General features: G+C 36.8%; 1 protein-coding gene across 1 annotated transcript in view; it reads left to right on the top strand.

Annotated features, from left to right (window-relative positions):
- The window catches only part of DCP1A (decapping mRNA 1A), a 49283-nt gene that overhangs the window by 6705 nt on the left and 16001 nt on the right, over positions 1–26577 (top strand). The window contains exons 4-6 of the mRNA XM_081073062.1: positions 16136–16202; positions 20973–21111; positions 26356–26469. Of these exons, the coding sequence (XP_080929188.1) occupies positions 16136–16202; positions 20973–21111; positions 26356–26469 (320 nt within the window). The remainder of the gene's footprint in view (positions 1–16135; positions 16203–20972; positions 21112–26355; positions 26470–26577) is intronic.

Genomic DNA, 26577 nt, shown 5'->3' on the forward strand with positions numbered 1-26577 from the left:
CACTTTTAAGTATCAGAGTGAAATAGAATCTGTCTCTTGACATTTCAGTAAACTATTTGTCCAGATGAGTACCTCTCAGAGATTTTCATTTCTGTGGACATACTGGAAATGCTTTTTAATATCTGTAAGTTCAGATGAATTTATTTAAACTAATGTTAACAGTAGAATTATTCAGGGGCTGTTTTCTGTGTGCTGAACATTCTGTTAAAGGGGAAATTCTGCAAAGGAACACAAATTCAGTTTTTTTTAAGAGAAATTGGCTTAATTCTGCTATTTACTATACCTGGAAACTTAATCTAGATATTGAGTCTAAGAAAAGTTTTGATAATTAAAATAGTAGAGAAAATTATCAGAGGCCCATAGATGTAATTACCATTTAACATAAGCCTGAAGTGAATCATACTATATTTCTTTCACAAGTTTCTTAGAAAGTTGAAAGTGCAACATAACACAAATATAATCGAACCATAATTAACCAAAATATAATCTGAGCCTCAATTACCTGGAAATAGTTCTGTATTCCATGTGTAGAAGAAAAAGCAAATTATAAGAAAATAAGCTAATGTTTTAGTTGGTGAAAATTCAGCACATAATTTGAGTGTAACCTGGGGTCAGCATAAAAATGTCACCATTCTACAACTTTAACCCCACTGTAGTATCATAGGTTAATTGATTGTAATGGTCAGGCTTTAAATCATCAGGAGTGTTTATTATCTTAATCAGAATATTCTTGAGTAGAAAAGTATACTCACATATTATTTTCAAGAGATTTTCAACAAGGGGTTGAAACAAAGGTTTTCTTGGTGAAACAGAAAACTCACTTAACCAGGTCATTCCATTCCCTGATTAATGGAGGTTCTGAATCACCTCCTAAGGGCCTTAAAGTTTCTGATATTGCTAATTAGAAATTCAAGAGCACATCAGCTTGTTTTCAGACAGAGAAAGGCCCGAAAAGGTCAAGTGCAACACTATGGGTATGTTAGAAACAGTCTAGAAGAAGAGCTTGGAGAAAATATTTAAAGGAATAGTTATATTGGGTAGAAGTAACAAGACAGCATAAAATGATTCTGGAAGTATTGAGGCCTTTCTTGAGAAATAATATGTTTTGTCTGTTTTGTCTTAAAAGTGGAAAGCAGTCTTGTCAGGTCAGCAAGCTATTGAGTTGTTTAGGGGTTTGTTCTTTAAATAAAAAGTTAATTAGTGCTGATTGTGTATATAGGTAATTATACCTGATTCTGTAGCTGCTCTTCTGTCGTTTTCTTGTGGGAAATACCACCAAGACACCTGACCCATTTTACTCAAGTTTAACCTTCAGATCCAGCTTCCTTCACTCAAATCAGGTTTTAGAGTTTATTACAATAGAAAATTGAACTATAACTTTTTTTCAGTTCTAAATTGTTTATTTTTGTTTTATTATTTTTTATTTATACAAAATACTTATTTCTCCCCCCACCCCCAAGAAAAGGTAAAATCTTACAGAGAAAATGCTTACTCTAGCCAAAGGCTTAGATTTGGTGATTTCTTGACTCTTTCCGAAGGAGTATATTTTTATATACTGTGCAAGGGCCTTTGGCAGCCACAGGACCCCAGTGGGGCTCCAGTGAAGGTTGGGGAGACTGCAGATTCTGTAGTTACCCAGCAGAAGTGATATTCCCAGCGTCTTATTTCTAATTTCCAACTTACGGATGAGGAAATAGGAGTGCCAAAGAAGTTAATAAACTTGCTTGAGTCTCAAAGGTTATAAGTGACAGAACCAGAATTTAAATCTAGATCTGCTGAGATTCAAAGTCATTGTTCTTTCTCCTCCGCTGGAACAGTAAAATTGCTTCATCCATCCCCATTCCAGAGCATAGTTGTCCCATAGATCTCTGATGATGGAAATGTTCTGTATCCATACTGTCCCATACATAGCAGCCACCAGCCACATGTGACTGGTGAGCACTTGAAATGTGACTATTGCAACCAAGGAAATTTTTTTCTTTTAGTTTATTTAATTGAATCAATTTGCATTTAAATAGTCACATGATGCTGGTGGCTACCATATTGGACGTTTCCGGTCTAAAGCATGAATCCATACTCAAACACACCCTTTGGTTGTGCCATACCTGAATCGAACAAGCACTTGGGAAGCTTTGGATTAGATTTTTATACCTGCCATTTAGTCATTCCTTTTTAAAATTTATAAATGATTTCTAGATAGAAAGGCTGCAGAAGATATCCCTCAGGGTGACTTTGCCATGGTGACACTCTTGGCATGGAATTCACTTTGCAGACAAGAATTCTGTTCCAGGCTTCACCATTTTACTGACTGAAACCTTGGCTAAATCACTTAAACCACTGATGTGACCTGCTTGTCTTACGGTAAAAGGGCATCATGTATGTGAAGGTATCTTGTCAAACACTTACAAATATAAAACATTATAGAGTGTCTCTATCTTGGACTTAAGCCAAATGATCTTAGTGAAAGAGTCATAAGGATTTTGTTCTCCAGGTTTTCTTCTACTCAAAGCCCACAGCGTGATGCTTCTTCCCATCCTTTCTGACTAGCACTGTGACAAACTAGGGACTCTGTTTATCTTTACAGATACTATTTTCAGATGTAAGGACATTATCAGGCAGCCGAATGTATAACAAGTTGAAAAAAATATATGTTAAAATGGGAACTCTTAGAGGGCACAATTTTTTTAAAACTCAGCAGAAACAATTCTGATCAGTAGGTTATGGTGTTCGTTTTTTTAAAATAATTTTTAAATTATAGTTGACATATAATATTGTATTAGTTTCAGGTGTCTAACATAGTGATTAGACATTTATATAACTTACAAAGTGATCACTCCAATAAGTCTAGTACCCATCTGCATGGTGTTCATTTTTGTCAGAATACTGGAATACATAGTACCCTCCTGGCTAAAACTTTGTATTAATGTAATTTTTTAGTCTCCCTAAAAAAAATTAATAAGAGCATTAATTTTATCTGTGATTAGTTGACAAAACATAATTCTTTTGCTGTGTAAACGTATGCATTACCACCAATCTGCTGATCTTCTCCTTTCATTTGTAAATAGAATCCATTTTACTAAGTGGATTATTAAACTGTTCTTTGTAGACTCTGAACTTCTAGGAGTTCTATGACTTAGGTATGTCAAGGAAAATATCCTTTACCTTCTATCCAGCAATATCATGACCGAACATCTTCCTACAAACATTTAGAAATGCCATATAAAATATTAAATGAATAGTTTAATCAAAAAGGGAATAGCAGACATTGTGATGGGCCAGCATCAAAGTGAAGACCAAAAACTACAGTGGAAAGCTTGTGAGTTGACACTGGCTGCCCGTTGTTAGGGGGTTTTAGGGATGGGGAGCTCTCCTTAATGTAAGGACTCTATTATGATCACATGGGATCAGAATACAAAAACTTGAACCTTCGTGAGGTGCATAGTTAAAGCTGAGACACACATGCCAGCATACAGCCAGGTCCCCTACAGAGTTACATATTAATAAATTAGAAAGCTACAGATCCAGCAACTGAGGGAAATGACAGGCAAGCCGATCTGTCTCATTCCGGGCTGTGAGTTAGAGGGAAGACGTCTCCCCGAAAAATGATAACCGGGAGCCTTCCCTCATTCAGATTTGGAGTTCAAGTTCTACCATTCGTTTGGTATAATTTCTTACCCCGGCCAAAAAATTAACTGAAAATCAATCCTGAACTTTTGCCAGACATCCTTAACCCAAATTGCCCCAGGATCTCAGTGACAAACCTCAGTGATAAGTCCAAAAGTACTAACTGCACAAGAAAATAATTAATAGTCAGTGAAGGTAGTATACAAAACAACAGAAGGGTTAGCCAGGTATAGATTATAAAATAAAATAACAGGTATGAAAACTAACCAAGTAGAACTTCTAGAAATTAAATTTTTAATTATTGAGATAAATTCTCTGCCTGGACTCAACAACTGGAAACCATATTGGGAAACTGAAGAGACATCTAAGGAAAGTATCCAGAATACATCCCAGAATAGGAAAGAAATGAAAAATGACAGGATAAAACTGGAAAGTCTAACATGACAGAAAAGAATTTCAGAATGATTAAATAGATTTAGAGAGAGGCAGTATTTGAAGAGATTATGATTATGACTGAGAATTTCCCAGATAATTCTCAGATTTAGCAGTAGAATAAGTCCCTAAACATAATAAATAGAAATAAATACACACCTGAACACATTATGGTAAATCATCAAAAGCAAAGAGACAGCAACAACCAAACGCTGTTTGATTGCTTACAAAGAGCACCAACTGGACCAACAACAATATATTTAGTGGCGGCTACTGAGTGTGGAATAAAATTTCGGAGTACTGAGGAAAAAACAACCAACAATTCAGTAATTCAAGAGAACAAAATAAAGACTTTCTCAACAAAAATAGGACTTTTGTCTCCAACAGCCCCTTGCTGTATGTGCTTTTGAAGCAGCACTGTCCAATAAAGTAGCCTCTAGCCACATGTGGCTATTGAACATTTGAAATGTGCCTCGTACAACTGAGTTTTAAGAAAACAATAATGAGCAAAAAAGGAGGGAAATCAAAATAAATATTGACTGTATAAAACAATGAAATGACTAGTTTGAGAAGTGGTATTAAAAAGGTAAAGCAAAAATACTAGACAGCAATGACACAGAAGTTCTTCAAACCGAAAGCATCCCAAAACTGAGAAGAGAGAAACTGATTCACCATAGACTTTTCAATTAAGCTATGCGTGTTCAAAAGATTCAGGGTAACCACTGCAGAACAAAAATAGGATGTCCTAACTTTTAAACCAGTACGAACCAGGATTGGAAAAAAGTAAATAGAAACCATGGGAAATAGAAAGCCCAAAATAAAATGGCAGACATAAATAAAGCAGTATTTAGAACAAATGTTAAATGAACTAAACCTGCCAGTTAAAAGACAGATACTGAGATTGGCTCAAGACACAATTTGCCAATAATGCTGTTTTCAGAAAACTTAAAACTGGAAAACCTAGAAAGGTTGAAAGTTGGGATAGAATGAAATATATCAGGCAACTATTAACCAACCAAACAGGGATGATGTAGCTTTGTTAATCAGATATGATAGGTTCTAATGTAGAAAAACATCATCAGGGATAAAAGCTACCACACAATGATAAAAGGAGTAAATTATCTAGAGATAAAACAATTCCAAGGTGGTTTGTACCTAGTATATGTCAGAAATACATAGAATGTTAAAAATCCGTAATTATAGTGGGAGACTTTAACAGACCACCTCAGTAATTGACAAAGCAGACATTTCATTAAGGTTGTTGGATACTTAAACAATACAGTCAAGCTTGAACTAATGAACATATAAGGAACCCCGCTTCCAGAAATTTGAGAATTTGCATTTTTTTTCAAGTACATATTAAAATTTTATAAAAATTACCACATGTAGGCCACCTAACCTAAGAAGTTAGAGAGGAAAAAGAGAAATCTGAGTTAAATTGAAGGAAAATATAGATGAATAGAAATTAATTGCAGAAAGTAGAAATTGGAATAGAACAAATCCACAAAATTGTCATGAAACTCTCCCCTATAACATGACTGATCCAACAACAAAAAGAGTAAGAGGAGACATAATAGGCAGTATTAGAAATTATTACGTATATATTGCAACTAAAGGTTGAGAACACACATTTTTTTAAAAACCAGAAACTACTATAAAGAACTTTTTGCCTAAAAGTTTAAAACTTAGACTTTGCAGACAGTTTCCTGGAAAAAATCTAGTGTAATAAAACTTACTCAGGAATAAATACATTCGAATGGACTCACAATAAAATAATTGGGTCAGTAATTTTAAATCTCTCCCATCAATCACATCAAAAGAAACTGCTGAGAGAAAATGTTCTATTCAGGAAATGGTACTCGGACAGTTCTCCATATAGAGACCAGCTTCTGAAAAAGCAAATATGAGATCTGTACATTTCTGATCTTATCACAGGAAACTTAATCTTCACAGGCCACTTTGGAAGTCACGCTTCTATTATTCACTGTTCCTTCAGTAAGCATTTGGCGAGCGCCTGCTGTAAGCAACCTACCTCACTAAGTGTGTTTCTCTTAAAAGGTGCTTGTCCCCAAGACCAGTCTCAGGGGTCCTTTGATTTCTACGCCTTCACACACATCTCAGAGGGGAAAGTGGTAACCTGGAATCTGTTTTTCTGTATAGTGTATGCTTACTTGTGACTTAATTATGAAATGTCCCAAGAATATTTTGTAAGGTGGGTTCTGAGCAATTTTTTTTAATCCAAAATTTGGTATTTGAATCAACAAAAAAGTAAAAGCAAGCAAAACCAGTTCTTCTTTGTTACAACGGTATAACCTGGTTCACTGAAAATGTTCGGATAAAGTTTTGTGGTACCGTTAAGCACTGCAAAATCGATTCTAGCACGTAATGATTTTCTTTTGCAAAAACTATTTCGGTATTGTCTTTTACTTTGTTTTTAAACAAGGTGATTATTTAATTCAGATGCACACCTTAATTCAGTGATATTTATTGGATATCTGTCCTTTGCCAAGCACTTTACCAAGCCAGTGCTATATGCCATTTTGATTAAAACTATTGTATGTTTACAAATAATTTTATTTTCTTAGGCCTTGGGTTCTATTGTATTTTCTAAGGAAATTATAAGCAGAGGTCATTAGATTGGGTGAGAACTTTTAGTGTCAGAACTCTGCCTTTCTGGTAAGAGTCAAGGTTCTTAATTAAATATGCTACTATATTAATCCCAGTGCTATGCCTATTTATTTCTAAAACAACCCTGTAATTAATGGTAAAAATTAATTATTTAAGGTCTGTGATTTGTATCAGTTGTAAATCTGAATGATTAGGCTAGTAATAGTGAAAATCTGATCTGCTAGAGAGACAAAGACAACTCTTCATGTTCCCTCCACCTAACACCTTAAATGCCATTTTTCACATTTCAAAACGTTTTCTGTAATTCAAAAGTACTTTGGGGAAAATGAACAAAATTTGTTGCTCCATAACCTGCTTAGCAAAAATACAAAAAAAAACAAACAAACAAACAAAAAAAACTCCATAACAAGAACAATTGAAAATAAAAATATTAGTGCTATTTAATATTTTTAAGAACTTACCTCCAAAAGCCTGTGAGAAGTACCCCTTCGTTTCTGCTTCACTTACAACTTTTCCTTTATATCGGGCATCAGTCTCTTGATAGAGAGCATTTTTAATTAAAATTAGGTCACTAGAAAAAGCAGGGAGATTCATTTCCATAGTGTTGAAAATGCAGCTGCCAAATGGAAAGTTTTAGTAGAGGAAATACTGTAGTGTGTTCTTTTTTCTTTCTTTCTTTCTTTTTTTTTTGGTCTCTGCTTGTCCTTTCTCAGTTCAAGGGCAAGACTCAGAACAGTAGAGGTGGTAGGTGGCTGTTGGCATTTGGCGTGTCTTCAGACTTTAAAGCACAGTGCAGGATATTTCCTTGCAAAAGAAGTTTATAATTTGTCAAGTCAAAAAATGTGAATTCTACCTCCAAACTGCAAGCAGAATTTATAAACAATTTTAAAAGTTCCACAGGTCATTCTCTGTGATCTTTAAATTCAGTGCTTCTTACTTAGCCGGAAGAAAGGCATTCAGTCTTCCACCATCAGCAGCAGCCCTGCTGTGGTGGGTATGATTCTGTAATCGGTGAAGGAGAAAGGGTCTGTCTGTGGCAGCTGCATTAGTCTGGCCTTCTGAACCAAGATAAGGAAAGAGCCTCGCTGTTGCCACATTTGTAGATTGAAGAGGTAAAAACACCATGAAAACATAAAGTGACTTAGACTCCAAGGCTGACCCAGGGACACTGTTAGATCGGACATTTCAAAAATCTATTACTTTATACCTATTGTAGGCCACTGCTTCGTATTCTAGTGGAGACTCTCTACCAGGTACCTTCTTCTTAACCTTGTGAGTCCTTGAATATTTTCGGATTTACAAAGCAGATTCTTCTCATTATGTCTAGCTAATTACTGGCTTTTTCCCCATAAGCTAGTGATGTCAAGTAAAAAACAATTTGAATTTTTTTTTTTTTTTGTTATTGTGGTGTTACCTTAATTGTAAAAGATTTTAAAAGTGAACCATGCATGCATCATTTATCTCTGGCAAATAATTACGTAATGTTTTCTCTTTTGGGAACTCAATAAAGGAAAGCAACAGTTACTTGTAGCTAAGGGCAGAAATGTGTTCTTTGTAATATGTATGTGTATAGGTTTTCACCTTGTGTTTACATAGTGAAGTTCATTGTGGAAGTAAAAATAGAAACAGAGTAACCACTAGTCCAAGAAGATTTGAAGCCACATCTTTATTTGCAGGCCGAATAAACCTCCAGACTGAGCTGTTCAGGTTCAGTACCCTGGAGAATCCAGGCAGAGCTCCTCACAAAGTCACTGCTTCCAGGCATTCTCAGCTGTTTCTTTTTACTAAAAAGAAAGACACAGGAAAAGCATTTAAGAATTAGGATATTTTACACACACACACCTGGATTTCTACCATTCTTGTGACAGAAAGGCGTGTGTTGATGCAGTACCCGCATTTCTGCCAGCACTAATAGTCAGCCAGAGCTCTGGGGGGAGCTGCCCGCCACGGCCTCACTGAACCTACTGAATCCTGCGGTTTCTTACACCCCTGTGGGCATTTGCCTTACAACCTTCGTTTGGAAGATCTCTTAGTAAATTGACAGAAAAATATGTAGGAGAGAAGTTAGGGAAAGGAGAGAAAAGAAGTTCCCCTTTTCTTACACCGTTATCTGACCTATTTTCCAAAGTCCCTAATGTAGATTTTGGGAAGCCCAGAAAACAGGAATTCAACTCCATGGAAGCCAAGGGCCTTATTTCCCACCCTTTGTTGTCTTTTATGACACATAAAAATGACATGATTTGTGTGGGTCACCGGGGTGAATAGACCCCCAGTGGGGGTTGGACAGGTCCTACGTTTTGGCACACCCATTGTCACTTGCAGCACACACTTAGGGGAATTTCTGTGATAGTGTGTGGCAATAAGAGCAATAAATCTTAACGGTAGAGATAAACCCTCATGTGATTCACTGTTTTATTTGGGCTTGCCTATCATTTAAGAACAAAAAGTTTATAAATAAGAACAATCAGTTGTGATATTCTTGGGTTTATTTTCGTAATCCCTAAAAAAGTTCAATGGTCTTTTCATGTGTCTGGATCCTAAACTAAGATTATGTTAACAGAGAACTGTGGAAGCAGTATTGCTGGTAAATATTTTCAGTCTTGATTTAATTTAGAGTAGGGTGCCAAATTTTAAAATAATAAACCAAAAGAGCTTGCAGAATAGCATTTTAAAATTACCTGGCCCAGGTCTTTTAGTCAGTTTTCTATAAATAGATATTTACAATTTAAATTTTTAGAAGTGGGCTCTATGTCTACCATGTTAGTGTTCAGTGATGTTTTAAGATGTGTGTTCTTTTGGCCAAAAGGAGTAAACTGCTGAGGTAATTGAATCACATCTACCAGCCTTACTTATAGATAAATGGCATTTCCTCGCGTGCCTGTTTGCCACCTAGCACAGTCTCCTGTCAAAATCCCAGGTAGGTCAGTCTTTGAGTCCATACCCTTTTTTCTGTCTAGGTGTGTATTCTTACACCTACCCACCTCAGAGCCTTTCTTTTCCCCCTTTCCCAACTTTTTGATGTTGATGTGATGCCACCAGGTTTTTTTCTTATTTGAAATGATCTGTCAAGGGAGAGGCATTTGCTTTTCACTGCCAAGACGGACTTATGGTTATGTAATCTATTCCATTCTTATGTTATTTTTATAATCAGAAGGGTCTTCTTTATGTCTAGAGTAAATGTGTTTGACTATGTTCAGAGCCCATTTTCTTGTTTTTGTTTCCTGGTATAGGGGATCTTTGTCAGTATTATCTTTAGAAAGTTTATAACTCTGAACACCATTACCAGAAAGCTTTTATCAAACCCCCTTTTCTGCTTGGCACCATACTGAGAAAATCTCCAGCCTCCTTAAATCCTTTTAGAAAGTAGGTCAGATCTAAATAATAAATGAACCAAAAAGACATGTACTGGAGAGTGATTCCCAGCTCTGTTTTTGTGACATTTCGCAAAATCTCTAGAAGTCTCAAGGGATTTTATAAAGGCTCCAAATTAATTTGAATTTTCTTGATCTCATGTGTGCCATATATCACTCCAAGTGAGAAGCAGACTGAAGCATCACAGCAAGTCAAAATAGGCTGCTGGATCTTCAAACAGGTTCTCTGGGGAAATGGAAAACTTTTGCCCCCCAGCTTTTTAGAAGTTCTCAATATTAAGTAATCTAAATACCTTTCATCTTTGACAGTCTTATGTTTTACACTTTCAGAAGAAAAGGGCCGTCGTTTGAAAAGAAAAGGAAACATTTAATTTTGAATATTCTGTTCTGTATCTTGTTATTTTTCATAGAAGTACGACCTAAAGACAATTAAGTGTCCTGTCACACTCCCTTACTCTGCAGTGACTTGCCTGTACAGCGTGACTTACTTGGGACAGTTATTAACAGCTATGGTATACAGTGGGTGTCCAATAATTAAATAGTTTGCTTCCATCTTGAGAAAAGCCATTTATAATACAGGATGCCATCATTATTTGCCAAAGCCAAGTAATACTGTATTGCCAAATCCCTACATCCTCTGTGGTATAGTTAATCAAGGAAAATCATTTTAGGTTGTTTCAGCAAGTGAATTGCTGATAGCATAAGTTCTCTTAAGGGAAGAATACTTAGCTTTCGTTTAGAGACAAGGTCCTCCGCAGTTTTAGCTATCTGGGGAACTTGTCTGTCTTTCCTCACTAGTGACAGTGACAGGCTTAGTGGCAGGTCTTTGGGCCTTCTTGCCAATTGCATGCACTGAGCATTTGATATGTTGGCAGACAGAGCTGATTCTTAGATGCGTGTCTGAACCTCTACAGGTCTGCTTTTGGCAGAATCGAGTGTGACTGTTATCCTTTACCCATTAAGCTATCATTATGGCTTCCTTATCTTTATTTCTTCTGCAGACGTGCCTTTGAAAGCATTTGGCTCTTTTTTGGTAGTTTACTTGATAATGTACAAGAGCAGAAGGTACGTGTCTTATTTCTAAATTTTAGTGTATTTCTTCAAAGGAAAAAGAAGGGCCCTAAGTGAAGATTTGTCATGATAAATTGACACTCTGACTTATTTTGGTAATGCTGAAAGAATACTGAATTCTTTTCTTAGAGTTTGGTTTACAACTCCCTATGAAAACATACTTTTAAATGCCTCTGGTTAGCCAAAAAAAAAATGTGTGTTCCTCTCTGAGTCTGATGCATATCATAAACTTTTTCTCATCACCATAAGTGTATAGGTGTGTGCATTAGAGGAAAACCAGAATCGTTTGTATTTGACCTTTTGTGTTTTGGGTGTTCTTTAGCCAAGGTTAGAAGAGGCATATTTAGAGAAAGGTAGGTGTGTGTAATTGCCATATGTATAGTCTTTTCAAAGCCTAATCTCATTTACTCTATGTTGGAGCAATCTTTAGCTGCTAAGAACATAGCTAAGACTCTGCAGTAGATAATACTTAATAATTAAGTCCTCTGTTACAAGGCTGCTTCTGTGCTCGTCCATTGGGATGTCAAAGCTAAATTGAATCTGTTGACTTACATCCTGTAAAATATTCCAGGATTACTTGTTATTCCTTGGCCACTGCTTCTGTTGAAGCATCGGTAGTGTTTTGAAGTTCTGTAAACTAGAAAGACTATGAAAATGGGTTCCAAACATGGAAAACTATTCACAGCAGGCTGAAAACAAAACCCTCTGCTGTCTCATCGTAATGCAGTCAGTCACCTGCAGGACACGTGGCCAGACTTAGGGTCTGACAGTTTGGGAGAGTTTTAGGGTAGCTGGGGGGCTTCCTGCCAGAGAAGCCCCCTTGTGAACTGGGTAGGAAAAAATTCCTGTGCATGCTCTTGATTCATGAAAATGAAGCCATTCACTCACTGTCTATATCAATAATGTTTTAACTCACTCTACAGTGACAAAAGAAAAATCCAATTAAGTCTTTATTTTAATTGAAAAGGGAATTTTTTAAATTGTGATTGGCCATGAAGTCTTTTATAAAAATATAATTATCTTAATTCACGGTAAAACAAAAAAATTCGCCATTAAAATAGCTTTTATTAATAATGGCTTTCTAAATTAATATATAGGTACTATTTTTATAGAGTTCAAATAATAGCTATTAAAAAGGGATTTTGGGGGCGGCTGGTTAGCTCAGTTGGTTAGAGCACAGTGCTCTTAACAACAATGTTGCTGGTTCAGTCCCCACATGGGCCACTGTGAGCTGGGCCCTCCGCAACTAGATTGAAACAACTACTTGACTTGGAGCTGCTAGGTCCTGGAAAAACACACTTTAAAGGGGGGGGGGATTTTTAATTTAGTTAGTTTCTTGTACTAGCATTTGTGTTTACTATATTCTGTCATCCTTTTAGTGTATAATTTTTAAGTTACTCAGTAATGTATGCTTCTTTTATGTGTTGCTTTAATCTTCAAGCATAATTGAAGCTCATTAACTTTTTGTTTCTTTAAAAATTTATGTTACTTAAACTAATGAAGCAATAGATATGTAGTGGCAAGATTATTGGCCTAGGAATGAGAAGGTCTGAGTTCTAGTTCTGGGACTATTTTTCTCTGATTTGTTAATAAGTCACTTACTCTTTCCATGAGCCTGTTTTCCAGCTATAAAAGTGCATAATGATACTTCTGATCCAAACAAAATGGCATAGACTTGTTTCTCCTTGCTTCTCCCGGTTAAGAACAACTACAAAACCCAGAAAGAACCCAAGAGACAGTCAGAAGAACTCTGAAGGGTAGAAAGAGGAAGGCGATCGTTGTAGGATCCAGAGCTAACAGAACAGCACAGCAGCAGAGTGTCTTACAACCCTCCACTCAGCAGAATAAGGGGACCTACACATGGTGTTTCTCAGCTTCCAACCTGGTAACACAGTATGGCCCATGTAGGCTCATTCTTCCGCTAGATCAAGTGGGACTTCTGCCAACAATACCAGATGAATCCAGCAAAACTGGCAGAAAGGATGAGAAGCCCTAGTGACAGACCATAAGTAGCCACCAGCGAGACGCTTTCCCTCCCTTCCATGAAGAGAAGGTAGGGTCACAGGAGGAGTCACCTCACAGCCTGGCCTGGGAAGCAGTCTTCATCTGTAAAGCTCAGAGGCTTCCTTCCCCACCAGAGGCAAACCAGGTGGCCTAGTCATGGGAAATTCTTCCCTCCCCTTCAAGCAATGCTGGCTGAGAGCCTACTAAACTCCCACCTCAAGAAATTAGAAACAGAAAAGCAAAATTGAATTCACAATTGAAAAGCTTCTGAAAAAAGAAATCTCCAGGCCCAGATGGTTTTACTAGAGAATTCAAAGAATTAACACTAATTTTATAGTTTCTATCAGAAAAAAAAAAAAGGAAACACTTCTCAACCGATTTTATAAGGCCTGATACCCAAACGAGACAAAGAAAGAAATGGAAACTACAAACCATTCTTTCTCATGAACTTAAACGAAAAAATGCTCAACCAAATATTAGCAATCCAACAGTATGTAGAAAAACAAAAAAATGCCCAGATGGGCTTTATTTCAGATATGCAAAGCTGGTTCAGTATTGAAAATTAATCAATGTAATCCATGTCAACAGGCTAAAGAAAAAATAGAAGAAATATAATGTGATCATATTTTGTGTTTATTGACACACACAAAAAAATTGTTTGACAAAATCCAATGTCCATTCATGATAAAAACTCTCAAGTTAGAAATAGAACTGTCTCATTGAGAGCGTCTACAACAAACTTACAGCTAATATATTTATGATGAAAGGCTGAAAGTTTTTCCTCTAAGATCACGAACAAGGCAAGGGTCATCACTGCTATTCTGCATAGCACTAGAAGTACTAGCACTGCAATAAGGCAAGGAGGGAAAAACAGGAGGTCTATAGAGTGGAAAAGAAGAAATAAGTGTCCCTATTCACAGATGACCTGATTGTCTATGTATAAATTCTTGGAACTAATCAGTGAGTTTAGTAAGGTCTGAGGATACAAGATCAACACAAAAAAAATCAGTCACATTTCTACATACGACGAACTTGTGGAAACCCAAATTTAAAACAATGCCGTTTATAATCTCTACAAAGAAAATTAAATACTTAGATATAAACTTACCAAAATATGTACAGGATCTGTGTGCTGAAAATTGCTGATGAAAGAAATCAAAGAAGACCTAAATAAATGGACAGGGACACCGTCTTCATGTATTGAAGGACTTGACACAGTAAAAATGTCAACTCCTCCCAAATTGATCTACAGGTTTAAAGCAGTTCCTATCAAAAATCCCAGCAAGGTTTTTGTAGGAATGGACAAATGTATTCTAAAATTTATACAGAAAGGCACAGGCCCTAGAAGCTAAAACGATCTTGAAAAAGAAGCGTAAAATGGGAGGGATTATTTAACCCAATATGAAGGCCTACTATATAGCTGTGGTAATCAAGACAGTGGGGTATTGGTAGAGGAATCAACATAAATAAAATGGGACAGAATAAAGAATCCAGAAATAGAACCACACAAATATGCCCAACTGGTATTTGACAGAGGTACAAAAGATTCCTCAATAGAGAGAGGAGAGTGTTTTCAACAAATAATATTGGAACATTTGGACCCAAAAAAAAAAGAAAAAAAGCCTTGAAACCTTTTTATACAAAAATTAACTCAAAATGGGTCACCAACTTAAATGTAAAACTATATACCTTTTAGGGGGGAAAAAAGGAGAAAATTTTGGAAGTAGGGGTCAGCAAAGAGTTCTTGGACTTGACACCAAAAGCATGATCCGTAAAAGGAAAAATTGGTAAATTGGACCTGGTCAACATTGAAAAAAAAACACTTCTGCTCTGGAAAGACCTTATTAAGAGAACGAAAAAACAAGCTACAGACAGGGAGAAAACACTTTCAAAACATACCTGACAAAGGACTAGTATCTTAAATACATGAAGAACTCTAAAACTCAACAGTTTTTTTAAAAATCCAATTAAAGGAGGCAAAAGACGTAAATAGACATTTGACTCGAGGATACAGTATATAGATGATAAAGAAGCACATGAAAAGGTGTTCGACATCATTAGCTATTAGGGAAGTGTAAATTCAAACCATAGTGAGATACCGTTATACATCTGTCAGAATGGATGAAGTTAAAAATAGTGAGAACAGCAAATGCTGGCAAGGATGCCCAGAAACTGAATCGCTCGTATATTGCTAGTAGGAATGTAAAATAGCACAACCGTTCTGGGAAGCAGTTTAATAGTTTCTTATTAAATTAAACATGCAACTGCTGTGACTCAGTAACTGTACTTTTGGGCATTTAGGCCAAAGAAATTAAAACTTAGGTTCACACAAAAAACTTGTATGCGAGCATTTAGAGCAGCTTATTCATAATAACAAAACCTGGAAACACTCCAGATGTCTTTCAAGAGATAAATAGTTAAACAAACTGGTATATATTTCATGTATACCATGAAATACTACTTGGCAAAAAAGGGGGAATGAACTATTGATATAAGCAACAACTTGGATGAATATTGAAAGAGTTATGTTGAGTCAGAAAAGCCAATCTCAAAATGTTGCATACTGTTTGATTCTATCTTGAAACGACAACATTATAGAAATAGAGAACAGATTAGTGTGTTTGCCAGAGGTCTGAGACCAGGGAGGGGGACCACAGGAGATGGATGTGGCTCCAAAAGGGCACTAGGGATCCTTAATTTAATTGGTATCGTTTTTCTTTCTTGATAATACATAAAATACTGGTTCATCTCATAATTAGCAGCATCTTAGGCTAGTGGCATCTGGTAATGTCTAAAACCAACTGTTTCTGCAGTTTTCATCTGAATATTTTACCTATCTAATTCTATTTATAAAACATTTTGGGGGAAAGGCATTTTTTTTCTTAAAAGGTACTGTTAACAGTTTGAGTCTGATGATAAACTCTGTGACATTCCATGGTAATAATATATTACATATATGTTGAAACCTCCTTTCCCCTCATCTTTTTTTTTCTTTGTTTTTCAAGTGTCAATATACAGTATCTGGTTTTATGACAAGAATGACTGTCATCGCATAGCCAAACTCATGGCCCAGTAAGTATTTGTATTACTCCATAGATTTATTTCATTAATGATATATGAGAGATGAAAAAATGATTTTATCTCTTTGTTACTGGAGTGTACTAACTCATGTACTTCCCCCCTAATTTCCTGTTATTGTAAAAAAAAAATTGGAAAAGGCAGGAAAGCCTAAAGAAACCTAAAGTTACTTATAATCCTGCTACCACTCTCAGGGTTTGTTAGCGTTTTAGTCTGTTTCCTTCCGATCTTTCTCTTTAGGTTACATATTAGTTGTTTTTATAGTACATTAGATCAATGTGTTTGTTTCTTACAAAAACAAGATCATACTATACATCCTACTTTTCATGTGAACAGCATTTTTCCAGAGCATTAAATAGTCCCCTGTAATATTTCTAATGCGTGCATTGAATCCAGTCCTGCAATCAGATTGTAATTTAACCAGAACCTTACTGTTAAACATGTGCTTAGTGCTGTCAAACCGCAGAGCTCCAGAGGATGTCATCTATGAGCAGGGAGCAACCTAACCACCATCAGTGGATCTGATTTCGGTTCTGTCCAGATTTCCTCTCTAACAAGTAGTCCTGTGTGCAGTAGCCAGTAGAGAACTCCTACACACATCCATGCTATTTTCGACACAGATTCTAGGTTTAATAGTCCCCGATCCATTAATGGATTGTGTTCCAGGAGATTTTTTGTAAGTCAGAATCTTGGAATATGGAAAATAATTTCCATTGAATTAATGTTCCAAAGTGTGCCTCATTGTCCTTTCTTAAGCCAGCCAGCAGAAGCCACCCCTCATGTGGCCAATCTGTATCGCTGGTGCTGCCAGTCTGGATTCTGGGAGCCCAAGACACTGTGGTGCTAGAGGGGCTTGAGAGGGTCCAGAGCTCTGGGCAGAATGCTGCAGTGGCTAGTGTCTTCTGGTACACTTACATTTCCTTTTCAGTTTTTGCCTGCACTTCCTCAGAAATGTGGACCTCTCTCCCCCTCTGTCAGATCAAGATTTCCTTTGCTCTCCTGCAAAGTTTTTACCTCCGTGTTTGGCAGAAAACTGATTCTTATAAAAATGTAAATAACCCCAAAACCTCAGTTCCACTTTATGTTTGCACTTTAGAAGAAGCACACATGGCTAAAGCTTTAATCCAGGACTGCTAATGTGTCCTGAAGGGATGTTTATCAGCCCTCTGCTCTCCTTGCTCTGGATGTGAGCTCCTAGGGCAGGCCATGTTTATTACTGGGTGCACCCCTGAGGACATGGTTCCTTACAAACTTGTGTCACTCATATTTGAAAATGTGTTTGGGCTCTCTAGAACCACACTCTATTTAGAACACCTTTTCTGTGAGAAAAAAAAAAGATAAAAATTGCTTTTCAGAAAAGCCATTTATCTGATGACTGCTTTTTTGTAGTTTTGAAAAGTGGTGGCAAAGGCAACAAGTATCTGAACTTGGGAATATATTAATTAATACATTAATTAATTAATATATTACAGTTGAGTGACACAGGTTTGAACTGCGCGGGTCCACTTGTGCATGGATTGTTTTCAATGAATACTTCAGTACTGTAAATGTATTTTCCTTATGATTTTAATAACATTTTCTTTTCTCTGGTCTTCCAACATACAAAATATGTGTCAACAACTGTTTATTTTATCAGTAAGGCTTCCTGCCAACAATAAACTGTTAGTAGATAAGTTTGGGGGAGTCATAAGGTATATGCAGACTTTCAAATTCCTGGGGAATCAGCACCCGTAAGTCCCATGTTGTTCCAAGCTCAACTGTGTATGCACTTTCTCCTGCAGATTGAGAGCTTTGGGGCCTGAGTGAGAGAATCTGGCCTTTTTAGCTCTTAACAGCTATTCACAGGAGACCATTTTGAACTTTTTTTCCTCTGTCAGGGCAAATGGTGCCCCTAATATGCAAAACTTCAGATGGTAAATGAAGCTGAAGACTAAAGACCTACCTGAAAATATTGTATTGAACCCAAAAATAGGATGAGGAGGTAGAAATAGGAAACAGAGTGGGAAAAGAAGAGCATACAGGGTTCTTTCACTAGAAATGCCCAAAAGAGGGACATTTGCTTAAGCTTTGTTTTTCCTGGAAGCCGGGGAGGTATTGAAAGCGATTAGAGAAAGTCCTCGTGAAACTGTTGCTAGTGAGTTTTCAAGTGTATGGTCTCTTTATGGCTGAAGGGAGTACCTTGTATGTTAACGTTAACTTTGTGGTAAATGGCAGACTGGACACCAAAGAGAAAAAGACCACTTGATCTTTGTCTGCTCTAGCTTTGCCTGTACAGCCTCTCTTTGCTACATAGTTCAGAATGTCACGTCTGCTAATCAGAAATACAGGTAAAGTTCTTTTTAGCATATTACGTATGTGTCTATGTAAATGTGCCTGTGAGGGCCCATTCTATCTATCTTAGTTCTTCCCATCCCTGTTTTGACAGCTGCCATGTAATAAAAATTCTCCAAGTAAAAAATTGATTTATTCCAAAAGTTGTTTATAAAAAGAGAAGCTATGTAGGAGAGCAAGCAAACTTCTAGACCTACTGTATTAAATTTGAAATTCTCTTTGGTCAGGGGCAAAGTTGAAAATCCACTAAACTTGAAAAATGTTGACTCCTAAAGAGGAAATCCAGTCTGCTAGAAACCATTGAACAATAAAGCTCGTTTCAGTGTTTGCCTACCTAGACTATAAAATTTGGAGAACTTGTGGAAGTGAGCTTTATTCGTGATCTTACAGGTAGTCTGAAGGGCATATTTGAGGATTTGAAAGGGCGAGAAGCAACGCTCCTCACAGAGTTTGAATTGAAAGAGGCCTTACTTAGGTCCAATTCTCATTCGTGTGAGGGCCCCTTCCACGCCACCTGACAACTGCTGCTTTTAGCAGTGGTGAGCTTTGTAAGGTGTCCTGGACCACGGTGAACAGTGGTGATTATTAGAAATGTACTTCTTTTGAACCAAAATCACAGATCCAGCCCAGGTCAGGGGAGAGGTAAATACCAGCATGAGCAAGCCAGGCAGCATGGCATGAGGTAGGTAGAAGCAGACTATACCAGAGTCCTTGATAAAGGTGGTTTGAGGCTGGTATGGCCTATAACTGAGTATTAAATAATAATGTTATTTTAAATAGTCCCTTTTTTCTGAATATTAACGGAGTGCCTGTTAATTATGGAAAATAAAGAAAAATACAAAAAAAGTGAAATTGCTTGTATCCACCATCAAGAAATAACCAGTGTACGTATATCTCTCCAGTCTTTTTATCCTTTGCGACAGGCCTCACAGTTATGATAATACAGTACTTCTTTTCCAAGAGATGATTACCAGTATGGATATAAAAGAAACAATATTTATTCATATCACATGTCAGTCTTCTTTCAGTCTATGATAATGTCTGTGGTTCTACCTTCATTTTAGAAATAATCCTGTTAAGAGCTATAAAACTCTAGGTAATCTAAAGAACTGACATCATTACCTTAAAGCAGCATTTTCCTAACAGGAACCCTGCCTCAGGAAAAGATTCTATGGCCAAATAAATTTGGGAAAATGTATGAGCCCTCTTTTCTTGGAGATTGATAGTAAATTTTAACATGTTAAAAACTCAGAATGATTCTGCTGTTTAAAAAAAAATCTGTTAAACATTGTTTAACCCAATGTTCTCAAAAAAAGAGTCATCACAAACACACTAATGAGAATTCCTGGGCACGCAATTTCAAAGCAATGAACTGACACTGAGTGGCCTATTATTGTCCTATTTCTCTAATTCCATAAAAACAAACCTTTTACTGCTGAATTGTTTTACTGCCTGTCATCATCACTGTCATAAAAATTCTCAATTAATGCAATGATCAAGTTGTGACTGTGCCTGTAACATCTCGTGGCAGGTAGGCATGTTCACTACACTTAGGAATGAAACCTGAATACGTCTTAACATTGAAAAAAAATTAGTTGCCTTGGTAAGATTTTTGTACTTTTATTCCAAGCTTGAAGAACAGTGTGAGAAACAATGAAATATCCAGGTGCTCACCACCTAGCTTTCAGTTCCTGACATTTTGCTTCAGACCTTTATGTATGGGAGAGAAGGTATTCTGAAGAAATGAAACCCCACAAATAGACTTAAATACCCTAATCCTATCAGTGACGTTCTTAACCCTCAACTTTGCTTGCTGTATCTTCAAGTACAGAATTAGCTTAAGCAGCACCAATAAAAATAAAGAGCATGCCACAATCACCTCACCTCAGTTACCTACTTAGTGCTTTTTAAGGGGAGAATGAGGGAAACCTTTTGTTTGCTCGTGGTGCCATCATTCACTTTTGAAGATTCACCAAGACCTCTAGTTTCAAGAAGCTAATCTATCTTGCTCCTTGCCAGCCCAGTGTCATGACAAACTTCCCATAGTGGGTTGTTCAGCTATGCAGGCTTCCTTTGACTTGGTGTAATTGTCCATTTTCAACTTTACTTTACCAGTTAGTTTGACTGAGATACTTCCAAAAAGAGAGAGAATTTAGTCAAGTTTTTAATGTACCTACTTCCACCAACTCAAGAATGGAATTCTGTGTTTTTGTCCTTCTAACAGTGAAATATATTGGTTGGCACAGTTGTGAATAAAGTGGTAAGTTAGTCAAATATTCCCCGGGTGAGGTAACCGAGTCTCTGTTCTGTATTGTGAGGACAGTGTTATCATGGGACATTTTCCCTTTATCCTTGGAAAATGGACACCAAGAGAGTTCTTGGGTCAGACTGTATCTAAACAGGTTTTTCTAAAATCTGTTTCTCCTCCCCTAGGGTGGTAGAAGAAGAGACACGGCGGTCCCAGCAAGCTGCCCGGGATAAGCAGAGTCCCAGCCAGGCCAATGGCTGCAATGACCACAGGCCCATCGACATCCTGGAGATGCTAAGCAGAGCCAAGGATGAGTATGAAAGGGTGAGACTGCATGCTGACCAGGAGGGCCACAAGGGCGGAGACCTTTAGGGGCTTGTGGACGGGGGAAGTCCCCTTCAGCGCCAGCCGAAATAATTGCTTCAAGAAGAACACGTCCCTTATAGCTTTAAGCCTAAACAATAAGGAAAGAAATTTTTTTACTATAGACTCCTTAGCTTGGCATGAAAATTGGAAATGCTCTTTTTCTATTCCTGTAAAATAATTATAGGAGAAAATGGTTTTGGTGTGCAAAAGTTAGCCTGCAACAGGTAATTATGGAAAAGCTTCATGCCTCTTCTTTACCTTCTTCAGTCTCTGTTAGGTCTTAGGAATTTATGTAGTCTTTGATAAATATTCTGATAATATGCACCCTGTAATACTAAAGGGTATATTTACAGTCTGTAATTGGTGGTAATTGCACAGCTTTCATTAAGCATTATTTGGAATCTTACCCAAATGAGAGGCTTTTCTAGAATTCACTTTGTCCTTTCTGTTTTGTATTTTAGTTTATGTTAACTGAACATTTTCTCCCCAAAGTTGAATAAAATGGAAGCTGTGAACATTCATTAGTTTATTCAAAGTATACTTGTGAACGGTTCGCTGTATGCCAAGCAGTGGACATTTCCTGAGCGGTCCTCAAATCTTGTAACTTTGGAACTGTCCTGGCTTTTCACTGGACGTCAGCATTTCAAAGCCCATGCTTCATTGGAGTGAGACTGAAGGTTTCCACTGCTGCACTTTGTTTCAGCAGAAATAAAATGATCACCTTAATCTTTACTAACACTGAGTTAAGTACATCTTTTGTTTCTTGTTTAATCCTCACCTTACCGAAAGATCAAGGAATAAGATGTGAATAACACTCTCTAAGACCGTGTTTCCCACACAGTGCTACTCTAAACACTAGCCTCTAGGTTGTTAACAGGTGATCCTTGAGAAAAAAGGTTCCAGTTGGTCAAAGTTAAGGAAACACTGTTAGCATGGCTCCTCCTCCCCCCGTCATTAGTGCTCAAGACTCTGAGAAGTCCCACAATAAGGAAACCAGTAACGCCAATTCCCAGATTGATTTGACGACAGGACCATTTTTCACATGCTGCCCTTTAAGAATCTAAAGTTCAAGCAACAAACTTTTGAAACAACATTCTGGAAAGTAGTTTCCTCTGACTAAAAATAGTCATGTTCACCATAAACTACAATAAACCTTCTACTTTCAAACACCAAAGGAAGTCCCACTTCCTGGGTAGAAAAGGGCACAGGAGAGCCCATGAGAAGTTTCAAGTTGTACCAAATTCCTCAGTGTCTCATAGTCTCATAGAGAATTAGGAGGAATTTAGGGACTTTTGAAAATTAATACAAGGAAAGCAGTCACCTCTGTAATGAATTCATTAATTCTTAAGAAACTGGATGAGAATAAATTTCAAGAATCATTTTCTGAATTTTTAGATTATCGTATTTTCCCCAAATTCCCTCTCATCCTTAATGAGATCTACATATGTATCTTGTTCTGTTTTTATAGAGGCCTTTCTGTGTTCTGATAACAGGTAACTAATAAGTCCAGGACTCTGTCACCTGTTTTAGTGATGACGAGATCCAGGTACCACACAAGACAAAGTGTAGGGGCTGCACACTAGAGTACACACTCCAGGAGGTGGCCTGGCTCACTCCTCAGCCTGAGGAGTGAATGGCAACAAAATGAAAGAAGGAACTAAAGCCTGGTTTCTGTGCACAAAGCTATAAAGGAACTCTAGGTCAAGTGGCCAATCTGAAAATCGGACATAATTTCTAGTTCATACACATTGCAAAAAATAAGAATATGGAGAACACAGTAATTACTGTTCTAAAGAAAATTCTTCTATAGTATAGAATAAATAAAATGTTTTCTATGCTTAGATGAAAACTAACCTTTAGAAATTTAGTTAAATCTTTGGTGTTTACTTTATAATGTATTCTTTCTGTGTTTGAAAACTGTCCGTAAATGAGTGGAGCTTCCTTAAACAACAGTTTTGTTTCTGGTCTGCACTTGGCCGCCAAGTATAACCGAATAAAGTTGGTAGTAGCAGTGACCCATGACTTCTATCTCAGTGTTTGAATGGGCCTCCTCAGTTGCTGCATGGGTCCAGGTGGCCCCTTTGTTTATCTTTAGGTAGAGACTTGGGAGATTGACAGAGTCCAGGGATGGGGGGAAGGTAGGCCTCAGTGATGGGATTTAATCCCAATGCTAAATCTCCTCTGTCCAGGATATGTAATACAATGAATGAAATTCCAGACTTTTGAGTGAGGGATTTATAATAGAGACTGTACATAAAAACTCTCTAATAAACATTTTCTCCCCCAGTTTTATAGTTAGTTTTATCCAACTTTTCTATTTTTTAATGTGAACAAAGATAGCTGAAACCACAGTCCTTTACACAGGCCCCTTCTGAGTTGCTTTTAGCCATGGGATGTAATCCTAGATTTTGGTAGGGTCTTTTTATTGTTTTGTTTTGTTTTGTTTTAGTTTATTTGTAAAAAAAATTTTGTTAAATGCAAACTTTTTGGGTTCTTAAAAATACGAGCACCATTGCTTTTCTCATTATGAAAGCAGTACATATTAAATATAGAAAACTTTATATTTGAAAATTACAATAAAAGAAAAAACGTAATTCCGCCACCTAAAAATATTACTGCTAATGCCTTGTTATATATCCTACCAGAAATATGTATAAATATGTCTCAGTGCATGTGGTATATTTGTGTACAGTAGTTTTATTAACTAGTTTTAAAAGTAGTTTTTATTAACTCTTCTGTAACCTGTTTTTCCCCCAAAGAACAATATCTTTTTATGACAGTAACTACACAAGGAGATTTCATTTGGTAGAATGAAACAATTTTTTTTAAATAGTTGTGATATTAATAGCTGTGTATGAGTATGTTTCCTTTTGTGCCTTGTATAAACAAAACTCTAGATTTTTCTGATTCTTCCTATTAAGAACTCAGAATATATCCTTGTAGCTAAGTCATCATGTACAGCATTTTCTCTTAAGATAAGTTACTTGAAATAGAATGATAGATAAAAAGATTTTGACATTTTTAAGATTTTTACCAGATACTGTAAAATTTCCCTTCCGGAAGTTTGTCTGTGATTGTCCATTTCCCCCGATCCTTACAAGTACTGGAAACTCACTAACAAACAAAATCAGATGAAACCTTCTAAGAATGGCCTTGCACACATATAAAAAAGTATTTGAAGTTCTGGAGACCTTTTAAAATGCAGCCCCATCTCATAGCTGAATTAAGTATTAAGTATTGCAGGCTCAGATGCCTCCCAAACCATGTGGCCCATGGTGGTGCCTACAGCAGGTCAGTGTGCGGCTGTCAGACAGCCTGTCACTGTGTCAGAGGGGCAGTTGCAGCTCGGCTCCAGCCAGTTGTTACCAAATCATCCAGCTTCTCTCTGAAAATGACAAACTGGGGTTTTTATGTGAAAACTCCCAATTTTGAAAATGTTCCGGAACATTTTATACCTCTCTTTTCAGAACTTGTTACGAACAGTGTTTTGAGTTGTATTTTCTCTAATACAATTCCAAGCATTCTCCATAATGTATTGATACAGATTGATGGTGATACTGTACAAAGAAGTAGGTTAGAAGAGAAGATGTTTCATAGGCTTTCACACACTACTTCACCTCTATCTAAATGTGTAGCACGAGGTTAATAGGGTTCTGAAATAATACAGGCATTAAGGCATTTGAATAGAGAAAGTGCATATCGTTTGTTCATTTAACATTCAGGTACCTTCTCCTATGCTAAGCACATGTATTTATAGTACAGTATCAAGAAGATGAATCTGTCTCCAGACTGCAGTTTGGGCCTTTTTATTACCTTTGAGTGCTCTAAACAGGTTTGGGTCCATTTTGACATGAGTAGTGCTTACCAGATGCTGGATCAGAGAGCCCAAATAGAGCTTAAGTTTCTAAAAATTCGTAGTTCTGTCTCCATCTAGTGATCATTTGTTTTTAGTATTCTTTCCAAGAACAAAAATATTTTCACTTTTAGTGTTCTATACATGTTGACAGTTTTAAAACATTTTGTGACTTTCATTATCTGTGATTTGTGATATTTAGAGATCTAAAATTTAGTTTAATTTTTAAGAATATTGGATGATTTCAACAAATGGTTTTGGCCATCCATATGCAAAAGATGGAGAAAAAAAAAGAATCCCAACCTAAATTTAACAACCTTACACAAAAATCAGCTCAAAATGGATCAGAGAGCTAAACGGAAAACATAAGACTATAAAAATTTAGAAGAAAAATATTTTCACTATATAACCCAGGAATACCATTCCTGGGTATTTACTCTAGAGAAATGAAGCTTTTGTCCACACAGAAAACCTGTACATGATATATTCGTTTACAGAAGTTGTATTCATAATCACCAAAAACTGGAGAAACACAGATGTCTTCCTGTGGGTGAATGGTTAACAGACTGTAATGCGGTCATGCAGTGGAATACTACTCAGCAGGAAGAAGGAAGGAACATCAATACCACACAGCAGCTTAGATGAGTCTCAAAGGCGTTATGCTAAGTGAAAGAAGCCAGCATTCCATTTTGTACAACATTCTCAAAAAGACGAAACTGTAGTGACAGAAAACATCACTAGTTTCCAGGAATGGAGGGGAGGACGTGAGTGCAGTGAGGCAGCACTGGGGAGTTTTAGGGTGATAGAGCCATTTTCTATCCTGATTACGGTGATGGGTGCACACATACATCTGTATACCCCAAAAAGGTTAATTTTACCATATGTTAAAAAAAAAAGACCATTTTTTCTTTCCTTTTTATTGTAGCTATATGAGAAGCTGAACCTATTGTAATTTCACAATTATATGTGTAAATCAAACCATTGTGTTATACACCTTAAACTAATACAGAGTGTGTGTATGTCAGTTATTTCCCAATAAAAGTATAGGGAAAAATATTTTTAACGGAAAAGAATATGTGATAAAGTAATTCTATTGGCTTTTCCTTAAAAGGGTTATTAAAATAACAATTGTTGCTAACACTACTGTCTAAAATCAAGTGCTCAACTTGTTAGAAGTGTTATTGTGTAAGTTACTTACATGAGGATCCAAAGAAAAACATTTTAGCGGTGTTTTTTTTTTTTTGGTTGTTTTTTAAAATAGCATTTCTAATAACCTCAGATGCTGTCTTGTAAGCCAAATAATACACAGCAAACCTTTTCACGTGATGTACTTTTCCTTTTAATTGAAGAATCAGATGGGCGACTCAAATATCTCCAGCCCTGGGTTACAGCCAAGTACTCAGCTCTCCAATCTGGGAAGCACCGAGACTCTAGAAGAGACGCCATCCGGGTCCCAAGATAAGGTTTGTACAGCTGAAGCCCTAGCTTTGTCCAAGATAACCAAACACAGAGTAACATTTTGTAAGGATTTTAATGCAGTACAACTTTGGTTTGTCATGTATCTGTCAAGG

This window comes from Rhinolophus hipposideros, assembly GCF_964194185.1.
Source record: "Rhinolophus hipposideros genome assembly, chromosome: 14".
Taxonomy (NCBI): domain Eukaryota; kingdom Metazoa; phylum Chordata; class Mammalia; order Chiroptera; family Rhinolophidae; genus Rhinolophus; species Rhinolophus hipposideros.